Source organism: Dromiciops gliroides, chromosome 2 (genome assembly GCF_019393635.1).
Source record: "Dromiciops gliroides isolate mDroGli1 chromosome 2, mDroGli1.pri, whole genome shotgun sequence".
Classification (NCBI taxonomy): domain Eukaryota; kingdom Metazoa; phylum Chordata; class Mammalia; order Microbiotheria; family Microbiotheriidae; genus Dromiciops; species Dromiciops gliroides.
This window is the reverse complement of record NC_057862.1, coordinates 237,211,680-237,236,117: the sequence shown is the minus strand read 5'-3', so window position 1 is coordinate 237,236,117 and position 24,438 is coordinate 237,211,680. Positions and strand designations below refer to the sequence as shown.

At 42.6% G+C, this 24,438-nt stretch overlaps 2 protein-coding genes across 2 annotated transcripts; one reads left to right on the top strand and one right to left on the bottom strand.

The window, feature by feature from the left end:
- Window positions 1–6,048: 6,048 nt before the first annotated feature.
- On the bottom strand, window positions 6,049–16,182 carry NPC2 (NPC intracellular cholesterol transporter 2). The gene is made up of 4 exons (XM_043986002.1): window positions 15,917–16,182; window positions 10,989–11,096; window positions 8,113–8,285; window positions 6,049–6,859 (listed from the first exon to the last, which is right to left on the bottom strand). The coding sequence occupies exons 1-4, from the start codon at window positions 16,002–16,004 to the stop codon at window positions 6,776–6,778; spliced, it is 453 nt and encodes a 150-aa protein (XP_043841937.1). The 5' UTR covers window positions 16,005–16,182; the 3' UTR covers window positions 6,049–6,775.
- Window positions 16,183–16,346: 164 nt separating this feature from the next.
- ISCA2 (iron-sulfur cluster assembly 2) lies at window positions 16,347–18,817 on the top strand. The gene is made up of 4 exons (XM_043986000.1): window positions 16,347–16,457; window positions 16,616–16,796; window positions 17,387–17,502; window positions 18,233–18,817. The coding sequence occupies exons 1-4, from the start codon at window positions 16,375–16,377 to the stop codon at window positions 18,405–18,407; spliced, it is 555 nt and encodes a 184-aa protein (XP_043841935.1). The 5' UTR covers window positions 16,347–16,374; the 3' UTR covers window positions 18,408–18,817.
- The last annotated feature ends 5,621 nt before the right edge of the window (window positions 18,818–24,438 follow it).

Below are 24,438 nucleotides of genomic sequence, written 5' to 3'. Positions count from 1 at the left end.
AAGAAACTATTATATACAATGACTACAACAATGTAAATGGAAAGAGCAACATCAAAAATTGAATTCGAATGTAACAAAATTATAAAGATCCAGCATGACTTCAATGAAGATATGAGAAAACATACCCAACCTTCCCCTTTGTGAAGGTGTAAGATCCATAGGTGTTACACACTGTGCATGTTTTCAGACTTTTTCATTGTATAAATCAATTATTCTGAGGGCTCCCCCCCCTCCTAAAAAAGTACTATTAAAAACCAGGAGAACATTGTACACAGTGTGGTAAAATAATGGAATTTGGCAGACTGATTGGAGATGGGCCACACCTGGCCTGCCCTGAGTGATGTCAGCAGAGGAACCACTTTCCACAGGCAGTTTGAAGGACTTCTCTTTTGGGGGAGGGAGAGTAAACACTCGCTGAGGGGAGCTCTGTCTCTTTCCAGTTGGTGAGCTGGCAGGAGCGGACAAGAGAGGTTTTTCCTGGCAGTTTGTCCTGTGGGCCTTGGCTGCATAGCTGTTTCCCATTGAAGCTACAGACCCCAGATGGTGAGTTAATAAAACGAGCCTGGCTCTTTGAATTAGCTGAGCTGGAAGCGAATTTGAGGATTGTATAGGCTTTTATTAGAGTTAAGGGGATTATCCATTTTCCTTTTTCCCTATTCCCTTGTCCTTGACGTTATTAATTTCACCTTTGCTGTGTATTTTATTCCCATTAATAAAACCTGATTCGATTGTGGAAAAGAGGCTGTTAAGTTCCTTTCTTGTTAGCCTGGGAAAAATAACTAAAAAGGCAGTATGGAGGGGAGGAAGTTTTGGACCTAGAGGTCCCTCATTATTTTCTGAACCCCAATATTACGGTGAACCACCCAATTAACTCTTCACATATTGAATTTGGCCCCTACAGCAGTAACAACAATGTTGTGCAATGATCAACTATGAATAAAATATTTCTTCTCAGCAATGCAATGATCCTAGAAAATGTTATCCACATCCAGACAAAAAACTGATGAAGTCTTATCATACTATTTTCACTGTTTTTATCTTTTTTGTTGTTGTTATTGTTGCTGTTTTTTCCTTTTGGCTTGTTTCTTCTTTTACAACATGAAATGGAAATGTTTTACATGATTGAACACATATAACGTATTTAAAATTCTTACCTTTTGAAGAAGAGGGAGGGGAGAGAAGGAAGGAAAAAATTTGGAACTCAATTTTTTAAAATGAATGTTACAAATTATTTTTACATGTAATTGAAAAAAGGAAAATACTATTTAAAATACTCTTTGTTATATGGATGACTCCCTGGGAAGGGCAGCAGGAGGTATACCTGGGATAACTATTATGATAAAAGAAACAGAAGACATCAAAAAAGAGAATAAATGTAAAGAAGTCTTTCGCAAGCTTTAACATCTATTATTATGCAGACATAAGCTATTATTATTGAAAAAGTTAAATAAGAACTGACTATACAACAAAAAAAGCTTATTAGTAGTAGTAGCAGGCTAGTTGGCTCTGTGGATAAAGCACTGGCCCTGGATTCAGGAGGACTTGAGTTCGAATTTGACCTCAAACATTTGACATTTACTAGCAGTGTGGCCCTGGGCAAGTCACTTAATCCTTATTGTCCCACAAAAAAAAAAGTAGTAGTAACCATAGTCAGTATCCATTATCATCAATAATAAGTCATCTTCACACCCAAAGAAAGAAAAAGATCTATTTGTACAAAAATATTTATAGCAGTTCTTTTTGTGGTGGTTTAAAAGTGGAAATCAAAGGAATGCCCATCAATTGGGAATGGATAAACAAGCTGTGGTATAGGACAGTGATGGAATATTATTGTGCCATAAGAAATGACAAGCAGGATGATTTCGGAAAGGCCTGGAAAGACTTATATGAACTGATGTATAGTGAAGAGAGCAGAACCAAGAGAACATTGTGCACAGAGACAGCAATATTGTTTGATGAAGAACTGTGAATGACTTAACTATTCTCAATAATAAAATGATCCAAGCCAACCCCAAAGGACTATTCATGAAAAATACTATCCACATCCAAAGAAAGAACTGATATTGATAGAACAGACTGAAGCATGCTATTTTTCACTTTCTTTCATTTTTTTCCTTTTATTCAAATTTTCTTGTACAAAATAACTAATGTGGTAATGTTTTACATAATTGTACATGTATAACCTATATCTGCTTACCACCTCAAGGAATGGGGAGGGGAGGAGGGATAAAAAATGGAACCTAAAACCATAAATGAAAATGTATATTACTATAATAATAATAATAATATCATCTTAATTCTGGAGAAGCAGCATGGCATAGTGGATAGAGTGCTGTACTTAGAATAAATTAATCAGAAAGCATTTATTAAACACTTACTGTATGTCAGGCCAGATGCTGAGCAATGGGGATACAAAACCAAACTGCGAGTGTCTCTGCTTTTGAGAAACAAGAAAACACATCGATGGGAATGGAAACTAAAAAGGGAGTGTCTATGTCTAGGGAGTCACAGGGATGGTGACTTGATCCACAGGGTAGTAAATTGACAAATATGTTATAAGGAACAATGGTAGTCTAGTAGTTATCGATTTGATTATTAAGTCTAGAGCAAAAAGTAGAAATGGGGGCTGCCTGGGGAGGGGAGGCAAAATGATTGGGGGTATGCTGCCAGATGGGATATGAAACATGGTCTAATGCAGTGACCTGGGTCCAGCTAGAGTTAATATGTCAGCTGGCTTTGGACTGAGGAAGACCTAGGATCATATTTGGATTCTAATGCTGACCAGCTAGAAGATCACGGTAAGCCGCTTGATGTTTGAGTCTGTCTGCTGGAAAATAGGGTTAATTATACCTGTTCACGCCTACCTCACGGGGCTGTTACAAGGCTCAAATTCAATGCGATATGGAAAGCACTTTGCAAACTCTGATGCAACAGATAAACATGAGGTATTATATTGAAGTGCATGAAGATCCAGTGCGGATTTTGGTTTGAATCCCATTTCACATGATTACCAGTTGCATGACCCACAAATCATTTAACTGCCAAGTCTGAGATGTGGGTAATAAAAAAATGTAGCACTTCTCACAGGGTTGTTATGAGCCTTTAATGATATCACATATGTAAATAAATTGCTTTGCAAACCTTAAACTGATAATGTCGTTTATCATTACTATTAATAATAACGAATATTTACAATGACCCTGTAAAAAGAAAAGTTACCTTCATCATCATCATCATCATCGCAGCCTCAGGCTAGATTCTCCTGTACCTTGCATCTGGTGTCCCTCTTTCAAATTGCAGATAGATAAAATGTCCCATCATATTCTCTTCCTCTATAAATCTCAGACAATTCAGCAGTGGGTGGCTGGGTGGGTGGGGTGTTGGTTCAGGTTATTTTCTTTGAGGACAGGGGAGGTCCCGCTTTCTTTGGGATGGAATTTGTGCAGGAGGGAGAAAAATGACTGTGTCTAAGAAGCCTGCCTTCATGGCTTAGTTATACAAGCAGAGAATACGAGCAACTCTGACTCAGAAAGAGCTTGACCTTTTTTTTTTTTTAATCCAAATAGAGCAAGATTCTGTGTTTCTGCTTCAATGACTCAGAAGGGTTTCAATGAACTTTCTGTTCAGAGGGAGACCTTTCTGACAAATCTCACCCTTGGACCCTCCCCTCATTCACTGCGGCTTGCCTCACAGTCAGTGGCCTTGGAACATTAGTAAACATAGAATCATGAGGAAGAGAGCTCAGAGGCCATCTAGCCTCTCATTTTATCGATGGCAAAATGGAAGCAGGAGGTGACTCAGGTTACTTGCCCAAAAGACCCATTTCACACAGCAAGTTAGTACCAAAGGCAGGATTTGAACCCATATTCTCTGACTCCAAAACCAGTAGCCTTGTTGTACTACTACCTTGCCTCTTGAATGCACTTGAATTACTTTCCAAAGTCATTAATTGAACCTCTCTTCACTGGCAGCCCCTGCTTCTGGGACTGCTCCCTCTAACTGAAGGGGGTGGTTATGGGGAGCTGCTTCTGGAACCCCATTTGAGGCAGGCATCTGGGTCAGTCATCTCTTCACTTCCAAACTGCCTGCAGTTCTCTGGACTCCTTTATCACAGATGCAGGCCACAGATACATTTCCTTCCCTCCCTACTTAACTTCTTTTTTGTTGCCTTCCTTCATTAGATTGTAATCTCTTTAAGGGAGAGAATGTTGTGGGGTTGTTGGGTTTTTTTTTTGGGGGGCGGGGGAGTATTCTGAGTTCATAGTACAGTGCCTGGCACATAGGTAGGCTCACTTTTTTTGGGGGGGGGAGGAGCAGTGAGGGTTAAGCCCAGGGTCACACAGCAAGTAAGTGTCTGAGGCCAGATTTGAATTCAGGTCCTCCTGAATCCAGGGCCAGTGCTTTATCCACTGGGCCACCTAGCTGCCCTCCAGAAGTAGGCTCTTAATAAATTATTAATTTCTTACCACTCCCTTTCTACTGAGGGTGGAAGTGGAGAAAAACATCAACAAAGGAATACAAAGGGAAAGTCTTGGGACTCCAAGGGGGTAAAAATGGCACATTTTGGGTACAGGGAAAAGGCAAGGAAAAGAATAAGAGATTCATGGGGCTTAACCAAAAGTACAAAATTTCAGAGCAACTCACACACCAAAAATGCTTCGGTGGGGGGGAAGGGTGATTCTCCTTCCTCTGGAGTGGGCTGATGTCTGTCTTCCAAAGGCTCTTAACACTCTGCTCATCCTGAGCCTTTATCCTCTGAGAGCTTGGATACCCAATGGAATTTGGAACTGACAGTTTTCTGGCTTTATTTTCGGATGGAATAAAATGTGATGGTATCTGGATGTGACAGTCCAGGCACAGTGTGGCGGGAGGGGGGGGCGCTAGAACCAGCATCATCAAAAGTTTTCATTTAATCAGTTAAGTGGCTAAATGAATTCCTGCCAAAGCCCTCCTCTCCTGCTTGTAAACCTGAGTACCGCTGGAACTCTACTCTTGACATGTTGCTGTCCCCTGGTGGTCTTAACTGGAATATTACAGGGTATCCAAAACCAAAGGCTGGGACTCTGACGAAGAGGGCCAGTGAAATGTCCTTTTCAGGCACTGATATAACAAATTAGGATGATTCTGGCTAACTTGTCAGAGGGCCTTTTTACACCTCACTACTCTGCACTCCCCCTCCCTTCAATACTCTTTGATCTCATAACACTTGCCTAACTCAGCACTTACTGTGGCTGAGCCCAGTATCTGGGATGCTCTCTCTTCAACTCTGCTTTCTGGCTTCTTTCAAGTCCCAACTAAAATCCCACTTTCTACAGGAAGCCTTTTCCAGTGCCTTCCCTCGGTTAATGATTTCCTACTTGTTTGTACATATCAGTTTGCTAGATGTCTCCCCCAAGTTGTGCACTCCTCGAAGGCAGACTATTTTGCCTTTCTCTGTATCCCCCACATTTAGCACAGGGCCTGGCAGATAGGTACTTAACAAATGCGTATTGGCTGACAACCTCAGTTTCCTCATTTGGAAAGCAGGGACAATGACTTCTATAGTATTTCTAAAGTACTTTTGAGGAAGCTAGTGGCATAGTGGATAAAACTCTGGCCCTGGAGTCAGGAAGACCAGAGTTCAAATCCAGCCTCAGACACTTGTGATGTTACACTGGGCAAGTCATTTAACTTCTATTTGCCTCAGTTTTCCCAACCATAAATTGGGGAACCCTACCATCTCTTGGGACAGTTTACATGAATTTTCCTCTTTTAAACTTAGACCCAATGCCCTTGGTTCTGTCCTCTAGCACCAAATGGGGCACATCTAATCTCTCTTACACAAAACAGCCCTTCGAAAATTCCAAGAGAGCTATCACATTTTTCTAGCAAAAAAAATTCCATTGCTCCTAACCAGTCCTTATGTGGTATGCTCTCAAAGTCATTTACCATCCTAGTTATCTTTCTCTGGTGGTTCTAAGCTTTCCTCTATGACCCCAGGACCACCAGAGCCTCCAGATGGCATTTTATCTGAAAAGCAGCAGCTGGAAAGCCCCTAAAGAGAACAGGCAAGATTCATAAAATTTTTATTCAAAGGAATTTCCAGGTACATTAAGAGTTTGCAAGTTAATGAGATTAAAAAAAGACAGATTCAGCTGATATGTGCTGCTGTGTATTCACCACAAATTAGTGCAAAAAAAAATCATCCATTTGTTCAGTAAAAGCCACATAAGGCAGAATTAAAACAGAAATATTTGACACAAAATAAGACCAATAGCCATTCATCGATTCAGAGCTCCCGCCAACTGAGCTCTTTGGTGGAAGGAGGCAGATGTCAGAAACACTGACGATGTAGGAACTGGGGTCAGGGAGTGGTTACACAAAGTGTTAGACAGGAATGTTGGATTCACAATGAGGCACTTGGGTTGAAAAGCTTATGAGATTTAATATCCCACCCTGCATCACCACAGTTTGGAATAGAGTCCCCTGACCAATGCCAACTTCCCAGACATCTGGAAACAGCCTTCCCTGAGGTTAGCCTCCTGCTGGGCCCTCCCCATGCCAAGGGCAGAGAATGCTGATGCTGTGCACACTCGCACTCTCTGGGCTCACATGGGCTTCACAGTTCTTGACCCTGCAGTGAGCGGGGTGTGGATGTATAAAGCAGCACGCTGGAAATCCCCTTCTTACGGCACTGAGCTTGTTTCAGGTTTCGTCCTTTCCCAATAACCCAACTCCCCACCCTCACCCCCTCTCATCCTGAGACAAACATACTGGTGGAGTGTAGCTCATCAGCTTACACAATTTCTATTGGGATCTTCCAACAGAACAGAAGATTTTTCTTGTCATCCAAAAGCTTCCACTGCACCACCAGCTTCATCTAGAGGGGAAAAAAAACAGGATAAGAGGAAATGAAACGGTGATCAGAACTCAACGCCTTCCGGGAGCCCCTGCTGTGCCCCTCTGCTCCCTTCCCACTTTGGACACTACGATGATGATGATGATGACAGCTAACGTTTATACAGTACTATGTGCCAGGCACTATGCTAAGCACTTTATAATTATCTCATTTGATCCTCACAATAATCCTGGGAGGTGCTATTATCACTCCCATTTTACAGACAAGGAAACTGAGGCAAACAGAGGTTAAATAACTCACCCAGGGTCACACAGCTATTAAGTGTCTGAGGGAAGGGGCAGCTAGGTGGCGCAGTGGATAAAGCACCAGCCCTGGATGCAGGAGGACCTGAGTTCAAAGCTGGCCTCAGACACTTGACACTTATTAGCTGTGTGACCCTGGGTAAGTCACTTAACCCCAACTGCCTCACCCAAAAAAAAAAGAAAAAAAAGTGTCTGAAGGAGGATTTGAACACAGGTCTTTCTGACTCCAGGCCCAGTGCTCCATACACTGTGCCACACATCTGCCCCAAATCTATGAAAAGTTAATTCCATAGAAACATCACAGCCTATCTTCCCCCACCCTTTCATTTTTGAATCAAGCATCTGTGTGCAAAAATGTACTACTCACTGTAAAGAGAGGATGTGCTTTGTTTGAAGTGCTTTTCCAAAAGGGGAAATGGACTTGAACTGGTGGGTCCATGTACTCTCCCTTGCCAATGGTATATAAGGGTTTGGGGTACAGTCTGTGCCCATAACACAGAATGTCTGCTGGGCTATATAGAAATTTAAAGCACAATCTTCCCTCAAAAAGTGCCATTTGCACCCCAAGGGCCATGTGGTTGGCATCTAAGGACTGACCTAGATTAGTTCAGAGAGGTTTATCACTAGGTTGGGAGAGGGGGATGACTTTTTTGACCACAATTCTTAAACCAAACACTAAAGGTGTCGAGGGGTTATGATTTTCACCAGCAGAGAGAATTCTCACAAAGACAAAAACATGGAAGTATTATTAGTCTCAGCCTACTTACTAGGATATTTTGTAAATAGATAAATGAGGACATGCTTATACCACCACCATCATCACTGAGTATCAGAAAATTCGCTTCCTTCTTCAGGGTTTTGTTGCAGCATAAACACACACACACACACACACACACACACACACACACACGAAACCCACCCACTGCCCCAACAGGACTGATCCCTAAGGCCTGGGACAGGAATGTCACTTACACTGGGGTATTCACTCTTTACTGGCAGTTTGTTCAAGTAGTTATAGGTCTTGCCTTTTTCAATGGGACAATTAATGCCACACTTACACCCATCAGGTTCAGGGATATGGAAAGGTACTTCGACCTCAAACACAATGCCATACACTAAAGCAGTAGTATTCTGAGACCAGATATCTGTAGAGGAAACAAAACCAGACAAAGTGATGGCCAAATAACCAGCCCTTACGGAATCAATGCCAAGGGGTATTTTGTTGAGGATGTGTTTCCCCATCTTCCTCAGTCCCTCTAAGGAGGGGATTTCCATGTTTTGTGTTAAAACTACAGCACCCCTCCCCCCCGCAATTGTGGGGGCAAGCTGCATAAACCACCCCGTGACTTTGTGCCCTGACTGTAGCTTGCTGTCTGTTGCATGGCTGCATTTTTTCCCAAAAAAGAAGAGAGGCACAATGAATTAACCTGTAATCCAAGTACCTAATCTGCAATTCTGGGTCTATCCCCAAAGCTCAAGGGACTCAACTGAATTGGGGATATGTAGATATGGTTTTTAAAGGAGCCCCAGGGATCTCTGACAAAGCTCTACAAGTAACTCTGGTGGAATTTTGCTGAGTTTTTACCAATTCAAGTCTTCTGGATCCTTGGAGTTCTTTTTTTTTTTTGGGGGGGGGGGTTGGGTTTTTTGCGGGGCAATGGGGGTTAAGTGACTTGCCCAGGGTCACACAGCTAGTAAGTGTCACATGTCTGAGGCCGCATTTGAACTCAGGTCCTCCTGAATCCAGGGCCGGTGCTTTATCCACTGCGCCACCTAGCCACCCCCCCCCCCATCCTTGGAGTTCTTAAGCCTTGGGGGGTACTGCCAAAGCAAAAACTCTTGGTTCTCAGGCAGGTCACTGCTCCAAGTACAATAATTCAATTCAACATTTGTTAAGCACCTACTATGGGCAAGGTACTCAGCTAGGTGCTGGGGAATATCAATCAGAGGACTTGATTCAAATTCCCCTCTGCCTCTTCCTACCTGAATGACCCGTAGAGCAAATCACTCACCTTCTTGGGCATCAGTTTTCTCATCTGTAAAATGAGGGGATTGGCCTAGATACTCTTGGGAGTCCTTCTACCCCATGTTCCTATGAACCTAAATTTACAAAAACAGTGTCTGCCCTCAAGGAACTTAGGTTCAGAGAAGGCAGATTTCTGGAAGATCTCCACTCTACAGAATTGGCACCATTATGGTCTATATAGTGGTCACAAGTTTAGAACTGGAATGAATCTTAGGCCATTTAGTTTTACTCCTTTCACAGATTAGGAAACTGAGGCCCAGAGGGGGATCGTCTTACCTGAATGCAGTAACAGGGTCTACTGAGAGACAGGAAATCAAATTACTGCTGCTACTTGGACCAAACCTCCCCCTTCAGACCATGAGGAGGCAGCCAGGCCCCTGGACTCCAGAGCCTTGGGAATAAGCAGTACCTCAGGCCCTATAGCCACAGCTCAGAAACACTCAGAAAATTTTCGGTGGGATGACATCAAAGGCAATGTATTACAATTGGCTTTGTCACTGAACCTGAGGACTAAAGAATCTTTCCATTGGATCTTCACAGGAAACCTCCTGCACAAATATGAGCTCTTTAGCAACAGATTGTTTTACTCTTCTATTTGTATCATCAGTGCTTTGCACATAGTATGCCCTTAATAAACACTTTTACATTCAGTTGGTCATTTATGCATCCTTCCAAAACAACACGATACCCATTTTCAAATTTTTGAAGGGCTCATCATGTAGAAGTGGGATTAGACTTATTCTATAGGGTTCCAGAGGAACTAAGAGGAATTGGCAAAAATTAGAGAGCAGAAGGTGTTAGCACACTCTAATTAGTGTCATTATAAAACGGAATGCCCTGGCCACTAAGACATCACTGAAAGTATACAAAAAGGTTAGATGACCACTGGTCAAAGATGCCATAATAGAGGACTCATTGGCTTGTGAGGTCTCTTCCAACTTTCAAAAGGAACATGGATATTCTGGAAGATACAGCCCTGCTTAAACTGGGAAGTACCACTGCATGATTAGGTCAATTACATTCTTCCTCCCCACTTTCTGAGCCTGTGCCTATAAATACGGGCAAAATGTTGTCATGAAAAGAGCATTTAGATTTAAAAGCAAAAAACTGGAAATAAAATATGGGCCCAATGACTGGGTGCAATGGTTGAATAAATTATAGTACACAAACATGATGGCATATTGTGGGGACTGGGGAAATGACAAATATGAAGAATTCAAACATATATGGGAAGGCATATGAAATTATACAATATCAAGAAAGCAGAACCAAATAATATACACTGATCACAACCATGTAATTATATAGACACTGACCAGCAGCAAAATCCATCAGACTTGGCTATGACCTTGTTAAAATTAATAAGTATGGCTCATTTTTTCCCCATCAGTAAAGGACAAGCATATAGCTTTTGGGGATTATTCTTGTATCTGAATGATCTGAATCTGTTTGGTGAGAAGACTGAAAATTAAAATAGACTAAATTTAAAAATAAGATAGGACACAACTTCTTTCTCTTAAGGTACCTGCAAAGAAATGGATAAATGAAGGGCAACAAGGGGTGGAAGGCACCTACTTAGAAGCAGATTCAAGTCCCACTGAAAGTGGCCTGAAGGCCTTGAAGTCTTAACCTGTTTGGGCTTCAGTTTCTTCATCTACAAAATGGAAGATGATAATACTTGTACTACCTAACAACTCAGGGTTGTTTGGAAAAGTAACCAAGTGTGAAAGCCTTTTTTCAAGGTAAGGGACTAGATAAAGGTGAATAAATACTATTGTTATCAAGTTTCAAGTGAGTCAGACCAAATAATCTTTTAACTTACCACTGGTGAAGGTGACATTGACGCTGTAGGATTCTCCTTTATGCAATCTGCAGGGCTGAATGGGGCAGGGGATCACTTCCACCACCTCAACTTTTCCAACAGCAGAGCCTGGAGAGCAAGTACAGGATTATGAAAAAGGAATGAAAACAAAAACACAGAGGCAGCTAGGTGGTGCAGTGGATAAAGCACCGACCTTGGGTTCAGGAAGACCTGGGTTCAAATCCAGCCCCAGACACTTGACACTTATTAGCTGTGTGACCTTGGGCAAGTCACTTAACCCTCACTGCCCTGCAAAAACAAAACAAAACAAAACACACACACACACACACACAAAATATGTAACAAAGTAGAAAGCTCTTGCTGCAGAAGCCTAAATGATAAGAAATTAGTTTGTGTGAACTACCACTCCCCCAACATTTGAACCTTTTTGGGGGGTTTTGTCTTTTTAGCTGAATTTTTTAAATTATGAAGTGTTATTTCTAGTTCTGAATTCTCCCCCTTACCATTATACATATGAATGGACAGGTAGCTGTCACAGTGGATAGAGTGTCAGACCTAGAGTCTGGAAGACTCATCTTCCTCAGTTCAAATCTGGCCTCAGACAATTACTAGCTTTGTAACCCTGGTCAAGTTGATTAACCCTGTTTCTTAGTTTCCTCATCTGTCAAATGAACTAGAGAAGAAAATGGCAAAACCATTTCAATAGCCAAGAAAACCCTAAAAGGTTCTGAAAAGTTGAACAAACACACACATGTACACACGATGACACACATGTAGTCATGTAAAACATTTCTACAATAGCCATTTTGTGATTTAAAAAACCCCAACAACAACAAAAAAATCTTAAAATAAGAACGAAAAATGCTTCAATCTGCACCAAGAGTCCATCAGTTCTCTCTCTGGAGGTGGCTAGCATTTTTCATCATGAGTTCATTGGATTTGTTGTAGATTATTGTATTAATCATAGTAGCTAAGTCTTTCACAATTGATTATTGTTACAATATTGCTGTTATTGTATAATTGTTCTCCTGGTTCTGCTCACTTCATTTTGTATTGGTTCATGTAAGTCTTCCCAGGTTTTTCAGAAACACTCTGCTCATCATTTATTATATCATAATAGTACTCCATCACAATAACATACCAGAACTTGTCCTTTGACACCACAAAAGAGCTGTTATAGTATTTTTTTGTATATATGGGTTCTTTTAAAAAAATCTCTTTGGGGTATAGACATAATAGCAGTATTTCTGTGCCAGAGTATATAGTTTTATAGCTTTGGGGTATGATTCCTATCTTTACCAGTGCTAGGACCCACCTTCTCCATCAAGAAAGGATTAAATTATCCATAGGGGTGGGAGGAATGCCTTATCTTTAAGAGTGAGGGGAGAGGGCAGCTAGGTGGAGCAGTAGATAAAGCACTGGTCCTGGATTCAGGAGGACCTGAGTTCAAATCCGGCCTCAGACACTTGACAATTACTAGTTGTGTGACCTTGGGCAAGTCACTTAACCCACATTGTCCCCCCCCCCCCAAAGTGAGGGGATTTACTGTATAATCTATATCAAATTGCTTGCCACCCTTGGGGGGGGGGAATGAAGGGAGAAAATTTTGGAATTCAAAATCTTATAAAAAGGAGGAAAAAAAAATACTATTAAGTGAAAAAAAAGTTTAGTGGAGTGGTTCAGGAGGGAATGGAATTTGATTGTTCAAAAATTCTGGGGGGCAGCTAGGTGGCGCAGTGGATAGAGCACCGGCCCTGGAGTCAGGAGTACCTGAGTTCAAATCCGGCCTTGGACACTTAACACTTACTAGCTGTGTGACCCTGGGCAAGTCACTTAACCCCAATTGCCTCACTAAAAAAAAAAAAAAATTCTGGAATGTTAACTCAAATTGTATTTTTCCATACGATCTTTTCCTTGTTCAAGATTCTTTTATCTGTTAACCTGAAATTATCTTGGGGCAGTCATGTCAGAAGTCCTGGGACAGGGCAGAGGGGATACATTATGGTTAGGAGCTGGGCTCTTATTTGCTCCATATTGGTGAAAGTGGTGCCAGCATCAAGGAAATCAGATATCTGATGTATTGCACTTCATGAAAATTTTAATTCTTATAAAAGCAATAGTTTTAAACAATCTGTTAACTCTTCCTACTGTGTCTACTTGGTTTTTTTCAATACTGAAAAAAACACCTTGTAGAACTTGTAAATATTGCAAAACCAAAAGTAGTGTGCTTAACTTTTCTCTTTAAAGGAAAAAAAAACTTCAGAAGGTTGGAAGAGTCCTCAAAAATCCTTTTGATGTAGGGGGAGGGAAAGATAGGTAACAGGAAATGAGGCACACACACAAAAAATGAAGAAGTAGGAAAGGAAGGGCAGGAAAGCCCTAACTGAATGAATACAAATAAGTTGAGTAGGGAAAGAACTCTATTTCCCAATTCAAAAGTAAATCCCATTAAATATTTACCCTGGCCAGAAATAATCCTACACCTTAGTTAGCTATTTGTAAGAAAAAGTCCTCCTCCTATTTACAGGTTTCCTTCAACCAAGTCAGAATAGCTCCTGACCCATTTTTCTTCAAATTTCTTTACGTTACTAATAAAACAAAGTTATGGTAGTTTTAGAGCTAGATCACTTATGGTTCAGACACCCTTCTCCCCCTAACCAGGTGTCTAAAAGCTACTTTCTCTTATAGTTTAAAAAAATGGGGAAATGAAATAAGTTATTTAGTAAAGAGAGAGAACCTCTTATCTCCTATCAAGATACTATTAAGAGACATCCTCAATTCCAGAGCCCAAACTGTGCCCTGAGCTTGGTGTAACAACAATCCTTTTCACTCACCCTCTGGATGATCTTGAAGCTGCTACTAAATCACAGAACTGATAGTCCCCGGGCTTGAGCAAGCACCAACAGGCCCAGACAGCCCTGCTATGAACAGATTTTTTGTCACTAGTCAACCTTGCCTCACTGTTGCTGTTGAGCCTCACCACTGCTGTTAAATACAGTGTTTCATTCTTTGTCTAGCCCCAAGTGTATAAATCAAGGTTTGGCAATACTAAGGTGGATCCATCTCCCCATTAGGGGCTTCGCCCACATGGGTCTAATCTTCCTCCTTTGCTTGCAAGAAGTTTCCCTCACTTTGAAATTAAATGTGTTTGATTCCTGGTTCTCCTGACCCTAGCCTGCTGTTTGGCTCAAACCATCCACTGGCTAGAGGCAGGTTTGGTCCAGTTGACACTCTTAATCTTCAATGCCCTTGTCTTGTTTCAACGCCTTTCACTGCCTTTCACCATTCAGCTCTTCTCCTGGGAAAGGTGAAATCAATGTGGCCATAGAACTGACTGAATAAAAGTGACCTGTACTTTAAGTGGAAGATTGCACCCAGAGTATTCTCACAAACTAGTAATGATAATAATAGCTAGCATTTGGTCCTCAACATCCTGGAAGAGCAGGCACTATTACTAATCTCCATTTTACAAATTTGGAAACTGAGGCAGAGGTTAAATTTGTGCTGGATTACACAGCTACAAAGTGTCCTTATTCAGAGGCTGTATTCAAATTGAGGAATTCCTGAATCCAGATCCAATCCTCTATTCACTACAACTTGGAACAATCAACCAATAAGTATTAAGCACCTACTATGTGCCAGGACCAAGGGGATACAAAAAAGAAGCAAAAGACAGTCCCTGCCCTCAGGGAGCTTATCAATGGATCTGAGACTGAGTCAGGCTCTGTAGATACAAGTGCCAAGAATGAAACAACAAAATATATGGAAAATATATGGAAAGGGAAATAAATAACCAGCACCCACCAAGTAAGATAAAAAAGAATTTTGCTTTTAGTTTTTATTTCCACAATGCTAGTAAAATTTTTAAAAGCCTTGGCAAACAGTGGAGCATAAATGGAGAAGTAAAATTAGTCACAGGATCACATGGTCATATTTAAAGCTGGAAAAGATTTCAGTGGTCCTCCTGATCCAACACTGGCATTTTACAAAGGAGACTAAGAAAAAGTCAAGTAAGCAGGACCCAGGATCTTCCGATTTAAAGATCAGAGTTCTTTCTTTCCATTGTCCCAGGCTGGGGGGATGGGCACCTGATGAGTAGTATGTATTTCTAAACGGGGGGAGGGGGTCCAGTTGCCACACAGCTAAGCACAGAAGGGGGGTGGGGTGATTCAAGATCCCAGAGGGCAGGCTTCAAAGAGAACTGTACAAACAGATCAGAGACAGAGACAGAGAGTGAGAGATACAGTGTTTAACTTGCAGTCACAGAAAACCAGAGTTCACATTCTGAGCTTCAAGAGACTAGTTTGTCTAGCCCCAGGCAAGCCACCTTCTCCCAATCAGTATCCCTCCCCTGTAAAATGGAGAGAACAGCATCCACCTCCCAAGGTACTGGTGAGGAACAAATGAGAAGGTCTGAACACCTTCAAGGGCTATGGAGATGCTCATCATCATCATCATCACTACTACTCAGGCTTACAAAGTATTTTTTTCAGAGTAACCCTGTTGCGAGTATTATGCCCACTTTACAGATGAGGAAACGGAAATGGCAGTTAGGTGGGATAGAGTACTCAGGCCTCAGAAGACCTGAGTTCAAATCCGACCGCTGACACTTAAATAGCCGTGTGACCCTGGGCAAGACATTTAGCCCTGTTTGCCTCAGTTTCCTCATCTGTAAAATGAGCTTTAGAAGAAAACGGCAAACCTCTCCGGGATCTTTGCCAAGAAGAACTCCAATGGGGTCACGAGGAATCGGACACGATTGAAAATGACCAAACAACAAAAAAAAGGGTGAGAGGGTGGAGAGAGAGAGAGAGAGAGAAATGGGCTTGATCTGAATCCAGTAAATCAAAGCACCTACAGCGGGCCCGATAAAGTTTAGGGAGGGGGCGGGGTCTCAGGGGCCCAGCCCAGCCCAGCCCAGTGCTCACCGCAGTCCAAAAAGTGAACTGGCTCGGCCAGGGCGGCGACCCCGAAGGCCAGGAACAGCAGCACGGAGGCAGAGGAGGAGTAGGCCATCGCCACAAAGAAGAAGAGAAAGCAGCTCCAAAGCGAAGGTCCGACCGTCACCAAATAAACCCACTGGGGCGGGGCCCAGGCCAGAGTGCCAGCCCACGTGGGCCGAGGTTCCCAGCCTCCTCCAACCCCAGAGGCTCTGGGGTCATGTGCCTGGCCCCGCCCAGGCGGGGGGTCTTTACTTTTCCCAACTTCATAATTTGACTAATAAAGTTTCTCAGGTTTTGAAAATATTGCCCCGACCGGCCTTGTTTTGTCCATCCTCGCTTCCGGCATGTTGGCCAATCGAATTCTCGCCTCTCTCCGCCTGCTCCAATAGGCCTTCGGGAGGCGGAGTCTCCGCTCTCCCGGGCTCCCAAGCGAAGTGTGGAAAATGGCGGCGTTGATGATAGGGCCCCGGGGACGGGCGCTAACGGCCCTGGGCTTGAGAACGGTGAACTCCCGGCTGAGGGGCAGGTACCGGGCGGGGAGGAGGACGTCCCGCGTGGCCTGACCGGAGCGGGGCGGATGAGGGAGGGACGCGGGCCGAGAGGACTCTCAGGAGGCCCCCCAACCCCGAGCCCATGTCGCTTCCCGTCTCCGCGCCTGCGCTCACCCTCCTCTCTGCCCCCCAGTAGGCTGCTCCACGCCTCCGGGCTCCCGCCGCTGATGCCACCCGGGGCGCCCCCGCAGGTGGGCATCTCCCCGCGCTGGGAATCGTCCACTACCTCCTCCTCTTCCTCCACTGCTAGCTCCCAGACTCCGGGCTCCGAGTCAAATGAAGGTCATATCCGCCTCACTGACAGCTGCGTTAAGGTAGGTCTGGAGGTGGGGGGACGTCCCTTTCTGACCCCCCACCCTTGTCGCCTCCTCCCCAGCACTTCTCCCTTCCTGGCTTCCCTGAAGCCCCAGCTAAAGTTTTCCTTGACCTTAGTGCCTCCCCTCTCAGATAATCTCCAATTTATCCCGTCCATATCTTCTTTGCATTTAATTGTTTGCATGTTTGTCTCCCCGATTGGACGGGGAGCACCTTAAGAGCAGGGACTGGCTCCTTCCTTTATGTCACTATCACTTATTACAGTGCCTAGCACATAGCGCTTATCAAGAAGCATGTGTTGGGGGCAGCTAGGTGGCACAGTGGATAAAGCACCGGCCCTGGATTCAGGAGGACCTGAGTTCAAATATGACCTCAGACACCTGACAGTACTAGCTATGTGACCCTGGGCAAGTCACTTAACCCTCATTGCCCTGAAAAAAAAAAAAAAGAAACATGTGTTAAACTGCTATTTGCCAGGCACTGTACTTACTAAGTGATGGAAATACAAAGAAAGGGAAAAAACCCAATCCTTCTCAAGGAGCTTGTACTGGATGATCATGGATTCTACTTTTTGCCTTTTCCCCCCCAGAGGCTTCTGGAGATCACAGAAGGGACAGAGTTCCTCAGGCTACAGGTGGAGGGAGGTGGATGCTCCGGATTCCAATACAAATTCTCTCTGGACACAGTTATCAATCCTGATGACAGGCAAGAAAAAAGGGGGAGCTAGGGGGCATAGTGAAGAAGGCATTGGATTTGGGAGTCAGGAAGACCCAAGTTAGAAATCTGCCTCAGACCTTTGCTAGCTGGGACAATTCACTTAATATCTCTCTCTGTGCCGCAGTTTTTTCATCTCTAAAAATGAAAAGATTGAACTTTAAGGTCCCATGCAGCTCTAAAATTATGATTCCATGATGCACCTGCAAAAACAATATCTTTGGGGCAGCTAGGTGGCACCAGTCCTGGATTCAGGAGGACCTGAGTTCAAATTTGACCTCAGACACTTGACACTTTCTAGCTGTGTGACCCTGCACAAGTCACTTAACCCTCATTGCCCTGACAAAAAAGAGAGAGAGAGAGAAAACAATTATCTTTTTGGAATGGGGATATGGGATGGTAGTATTTTGAATTTGAATGATTTCTTTCCTCAGTAGAGTACTCAATTAATTCACATTTCTGCAATGTTTAAAGTGCTTTATGGTATTTCATTCACTAGGGATGGTATACTAGGGAGAGTTAGATGCTATAGATTTAAAATATCTTTTTTATATATGTATTGTACAATATAGAGAACAATACAGGAGGTGGGAATAATGGCTGTTTACATTTCTGGGAACTGGAAATGAATATGTATCTGAAAATGGGTGAGCTCAGAGAGAGAATATCTGATGTTTTTGATGACTGCTTTTTAATTAATCACTTCTTCATGTTTTCCCAGGGTGTTTGAACAGGGCGGGGCTCGTGTGGTGGTTGACACTGATAGCTTGACCTTCGTGAAAGGGGCCCTGGTGGACTTCAGCCAAGAATTGATCCGAAGTTCATTTCAGGTGTTGAACAACCCTCAGGCAGAGCAGGGGTGTTCCTGTGGGACTTCATTCTCTGTCAAAGTATAATATGTGAGATGATGAATTAACCAGAGACTGCCTTCTCCCTTCAACTTCCAATTCTCGATTCTATGAGAACATAGAATTCCAGAGTTTTCTCCCTTGCTTTATTACTTGCTCAATTTCACCAGCCCTGGAGTTCTGTATCCTGTCATTCTATATCACAATGTTTAGTTTTCTTTATCAATGTCAGCATGCTTCCAAAATATCCCATGTAACACTTGGTCTCATAGTTAAGTGGAAATTTTTTAAGATTCCCCAAGCTGTTGCCTCAGAACCAGTTGCCTGGAGGCTAAGAAATTGACTTTAGCCCCAGAGTTCCAAAATGCAGAGATAACAGCCCTGGCCTTCAGAGCTGCTTGTATATATGTGTGTATTATTAGTGTATATAGTACATAAAGTATTTATTTTTAAAGACAGTCTGCTACTTATCATTCATTCTTTTGAGTCAGAGATAAGAGTTGCCTGTATAATGATTATGAAAACTGGGAGGTAGTGGGATGAGGAGGGAAGTTTGGAGAGAGGCCTGTGACTTTCCTCCTCCTTCCCCCTCATTTCCTGGCAGCTGATTTTTTTTTCATCACCAAGAAAAGCTTAGGGGCAGCTAGATGGCACAGTGGTTAAAGCACTGGCCCTGGATTCAGGAGTACCTGAGTTCAAATCTGGCCTCAGACACTTGACACTTACTAGCTGTGTGACCCTGGGCAAGTCACTTAACCCCCATTGCCCCACAAAAAAACAAAACAAAACAAAAAGTTTGCCAGTGCAGTTTCAACTTAGAAGAAAACTTTTATGGTTTCATAAGCAATGGGATGTATTTTCTAGGCACTTTGTAAATGAATGAAAGAAAAGATGTGTAAGTGTCACCTTCTCTGTTATGTCACAATCGCTAATCGTGACATTTTGGGGTACTCTGTAGAGCAATAAAATATAATCAGTCGGGCAGCTAGGTGGCGCAGTGGATAAAGCACTGACCTTGGATTCAGGAAGACCTGAGTTCAAATCCAGCCTCAGACACTTGACACTTAACTAGCTGTGTGACCCTGGGCAAGTCACTTAACCCTCATTGCCCTAAAAATAAATAAATAAATATATATATATATATATATATATAAAATCAGTCAATAAGGGATGAAGAAGAGAAAAGAAAAAACTTTATTTCAAAAGTGAGAAAAGGATAAAATCCTTAAACAATAGGGAGTGATATTAATTCCCTGAGAAGATCCTAGATCTATAGTCAAATCAGTAGAAGGAATTTGAATGTAAAATGACTACTCTGTGACTGCTCTTCTGAAAATCAGACTCCCACTATGTCAAACACTGAGCTGACCAAATGCAAAATATTGCTCTTCTCTTAAAGAAATGTCACATTAACTAGAAAACCTGTCCTTCATTCTACTTATTCCTTTACTCTTCTGATGGAGAGGCTTATGAATGTGAAGTAGCTGGTGGCCCAGTGGATAGTACTATGGGCCTTGATTCAGGAAGGTGAGTTCAAATTCAGCCTCAGACACTCAGCTATGTGACCCTGGGCAAGTTATTTAACCTCTGTTACTGTTTCCTCAACTGTAAAATGGGAAAATAATAGCACCTACCCCTCAGGCTTGTGATGATCTAATGAGATATCAAATGAAATATTATTTGTAAAAAGCACAGTTGTTTGTTGTCCTTCCTTCCAGAAGAGGACCAAAATGACATCACTATGTTAGTGTTGAGTTACAGTGCGTCCGATTGGCTGATCAGACCAATACAAGCTCCAGGGAGTAAAAAGAGCAGTGGCACTATGTTCCAGAATTATTGGCACACAAGAATGTTCCAGTAATATTAATGTATTGTCCCATTTGCCAGGCAGATGTTGGGAAACTAATCAAAACGGAGAGCTGCACACCCAATCCCATGGGGCCCCTTTGTTGACTTTCAAGTTAAGCATTCAAATGACTAAATGTTGTAATTATTAATAATGTCAGATTTACATATTTGGAATGGGTTGATCTGCAGACTCCCTGACTTACCAACAGATGATCGAGACAACTTATCCCATGATTTGGATTGTCATTAATAGTGATGGGGGTACAGCTAGGTGGCACAGTGAATAGAGCACCGGCCCTGGAGTCAGGAGGACCTGAGTTCAAATTTGGCCTCAGACACTTAACGCTTACTAGCTGTGTGACCCTGGGCAAGTCACTTAACCCCAATTACCTCACCAAAAAAAAAAAAAAGTGATCCAGGGACTCTTTTCACAAACCAGGTAACAAAGGGAGTCTAGAACTTTCTAAATTTAGTAGTCTCTTCACTACCCTTGCTACCCTTATTCAGCAAGAGCAACAGAAAGTTATATTGATGTTCTGAAAAATTAGCTGACCAGAATAGATACCAAAACTAGTCTGAAATGGACAACTACTTTTAGCTCCTATTTGGAGCCTAAACAGAAAACCTTGTCTACACATGTACATTTGACTGATGACCATCTGAGTTATTGATGGACTTATTTAAATGAAGTGTTTTAAGGTTTTCCTTTCACAAGTCCTGGAGGCACTGCGAGGAGCTTGCTTTGGACCATGACTGCAGCCTGGAGATTGGGTCCACCTTAAAGCCCATCAGAGAAAGACAGCTTTAGTGCTTTGCTGGAAGGGAACCTATTGAGTGTTACTAACCACTGGCAATTCTGTTAAATGATAAAGAACTTTAGCCTTTTTTGGAGCTAATAATTTTAACAGAAGGACATAATGACAGTGGTTTAACTTGGCAACTGCATACCCTCTCCCTTCCTAAAAAGAGGAGTGGCTACACCACAACTAAGAATATTTTCCACAGCCCAAGGTCCATAACCTCAGGGATAAAAAGACTACTAATTAAGTCCTTATGGCTAGCCCTAACTGACAGTTCTGGCTTTGATTGGCCCACCATTCTCACTGGACCACTAGGAGACCAGCTGTGTTTTGTAGCAACCAAATTAGCATCTACTGCTGTCAGATTACATATTTATACTGAATCAACTAGAGTAATGTGTCTTGTTGCTAGTTATGGGCAACCTAAGGAACAGGAAGAGCGTATGCAAAATAAAATCCTAGCATTAACCAATATATGTTATATTTCTGAACACAAATTGGGGCAGGGATGTGGAATCTACAGAATCCTCGGTCTAGAGCTAAAAGGATCCTGAGACCATCGAAGGCAACTTTCACAATTTTCAGATGAGGACTTTTGGGTCCAGGGAGGTTAATGACTTGTCTAAGGGCATAGAGGCAGATTCTGAAATTACATCAGTTATATCTATCTTGTGTATGCCTAGTTATTTTCTTGATGTCTCCCCACTAAGAATTCTTGCTGACTGAACATATTTAACATATATATATATAAACATAAACATGTTATTTTAAAATATATATTACACTGTCTATTGTATATGTCATATACTGTCTATTGTAAATGGGGGGTGATTTTAGAAGACACCGGCAGTGGGGCATATGGGTGGAAGGCCAAGAAGGCTTCTTATAGGTGAGATTTCAGCCCACCCTTCAGGGAAGCCAGGAAGTAGAGGTGAGGAAGAAGCTCATTCCACACATCATCTGTGAAAAGGCACTGAGGACATGCGGTGTCACAATAAAGAACATCAAGAAAGACCAGTGTTGCTGGATCCTAGAGTCCATGAAAAGGAAGTGTAAGGACTGGAAAGATAGGAAGGGTTACAAAGGGATTTAAAAGCTAAGCAAGGGATTTCATATTTTATCCTGGAAGTAATAGGGAATGACAGGAATTTATTAAGTAGGGGATGACATGGTTAATTATTAAGTTTGAAGAAGGTCAATTTGGCAGCTGAGTGGAGGATGAACTAAGTTGGGAAGAAACAAGGCAAAAAAAATCCAACCAGAAGGCTATTGCCACACTTCAGGGGTGAGGTGATTAGGGCCCAAACCAGGATAGTGGCTATTTGAATGCAGTGAAAGATGCTGTGAAGATCGATACAAGACTTGACATTAGATCAGAAGTGGAGGGGCAGCTAGGTGGCACAGTGGATAGAGCACTGGCCCTGGAGTCAGGAGTACCTGAGTTCAGATCCGGCCTCAGACACTTAACACTTACTAGCTGTGTGACCCTGGGCAAGTCACTTAACCCCAATTGCCTCAGTTTAAAAAAAAAAAGCGGAGTGAATTTGAGTGAGGAATCAAGGATGACCTTGTGCTTGTAAGTCTAGGTGACTAAGAGGATGGTGGTACCCTTAATAGTAACAGGAAAGAAGGGATATTTTGGGGAAGGAGCAAGAGAAAATGAGGTCAGTTTTGGACATGTTTGAGATTTCCATGAGACCTTAATTTTGTCACGTGAGAGAGGAGGTCAGGAGAGAGGTGAGGGCTAGATAAATTGATCTTAGAAACATCTACATAAAGATAATCATTGAGCCCAAGGAAGCTGATAAGATCAGTAGCCTTAATAGAGAAGTCAAGGGGCAGCTAGGTGGTGCAGAAGATAGAGCACTGGCCCTGGATTCAGGAGGACCTGAGTTCAAATTCGGCCTCAGACACTTAACACTAGCTGTGTGACCCTGGGCAAGTCAGTTAACCCCAATTGTCTCACCAAAATAATAATAATAATAGGTCAAAGAAGAGGGCCTGGGCAGACCCTTGGAGACAAGCTAAGTTAGTAAGTATGACCTAGAGGAAGATCCAGTCAAGGAGACTGAGAGGGCAAAGTTAGTTAGATAGGTTTGGGGAGAGCCAGGAGAGAACAGTGTCATGAAAACCTTCAGGGGATAGAATAACCAGGAGAAAAAAAGAGTGAGCACCAGCGGAGACTGAAGAGAGGTCAAGAACAATGAAGACCGAAAAGAGGGCCATTAGCTTTGCTGATTAGGAGAGTAATTGTACTTTGCTGGGAGAAGTCAAACTGCTGAAGGTTGCAGGGAGAGGAAGTGAAGACGCTGATTGTAGATGGCTTTCTAAAGGCTTTTAGCTACAAAAAGTTGGAGAAACAGGATAGTAAACAGCAGAAACAAGGCTTGCTGCTATTGTTGGTTTAAGGTTTCAGGAGGTGTGTTTCTAGGCAGTAAGTGATACAGCCAGCAGATAGGAAGAGATTAAGAGATTTGTGACAGAGGATGATAAGTGGGGGCAATCTTTTGGAAAAGACAGAATGAACTAGGATCAAAGGTGCCTGTAGAGTGGTTTGCCTTGCCAAGAGGGGCCAGTTCTTTGGATGAGACTGAAGTAAAGAAGGACCTAATTGGGAAAAGCATGTGAGGTGAGAGGAGCAGAAGAGGAGTGAATGGCCTTAATTTTTTCAGTGAAGTGAATTTTTTCATGCCTTATAAGGCATGATTCTCTGTCAAAAGGGTAGTAGAAGGGGGTGATATGGGAGGCTGGCTGGATGAAAAGGTTTGAAATGGTTCCTGTAGTAAGTGGGATAATGACTCCATGAGGGAGATGTAAAAGGTTTGCCTTGCTACAGGAAGCACCCAGTTGAGATAATATATTAAATTTGTAGTGGACCCAGCTCTTTGACTCCAGAGCCATAGTACTTTGTATTGTGTTTTACTGCCTCCCTTAGTATGGAGGCAAACAGCACAGAACTTTCACTGTGCTATGAAAGTTAAGAATGCTGTAGGGGGCAGCTAGGTGGCGTAGTGGATAAAGCACCAGCCCTAGATTCAGGAAGACCTGAGTTCAAATGTGACCTCAGACTACTAGCTGTGTGACCTTGGGCAAGTCACTTAACCCTCATTGCCCTGCAAAAAAAAAAAAAAGAATGGTGTGGCAGTATCCTTGGTGAAGTCCTTAGTCTCACTTGAATGGAAGATCTAAGCAATCCCCCTTGAGAACAGGACTTCCAATTTTGGGATCAGTCTTAATTCTAGGAGAAGACAGAACCTGGAACCCCGGGAATTTATTGATGAATAATGAAATGGAAAGAGTGTTTTGTTTATTCTTGACCAAACTGAATGGGAGACTCATATCTATTGTTATGAATGGAAGTGCCCTCTCTTAGGTCAAACTAAATGGATGAAATACTTTGTTTTCTGACTTGATTTCAACTGAAGGTACTC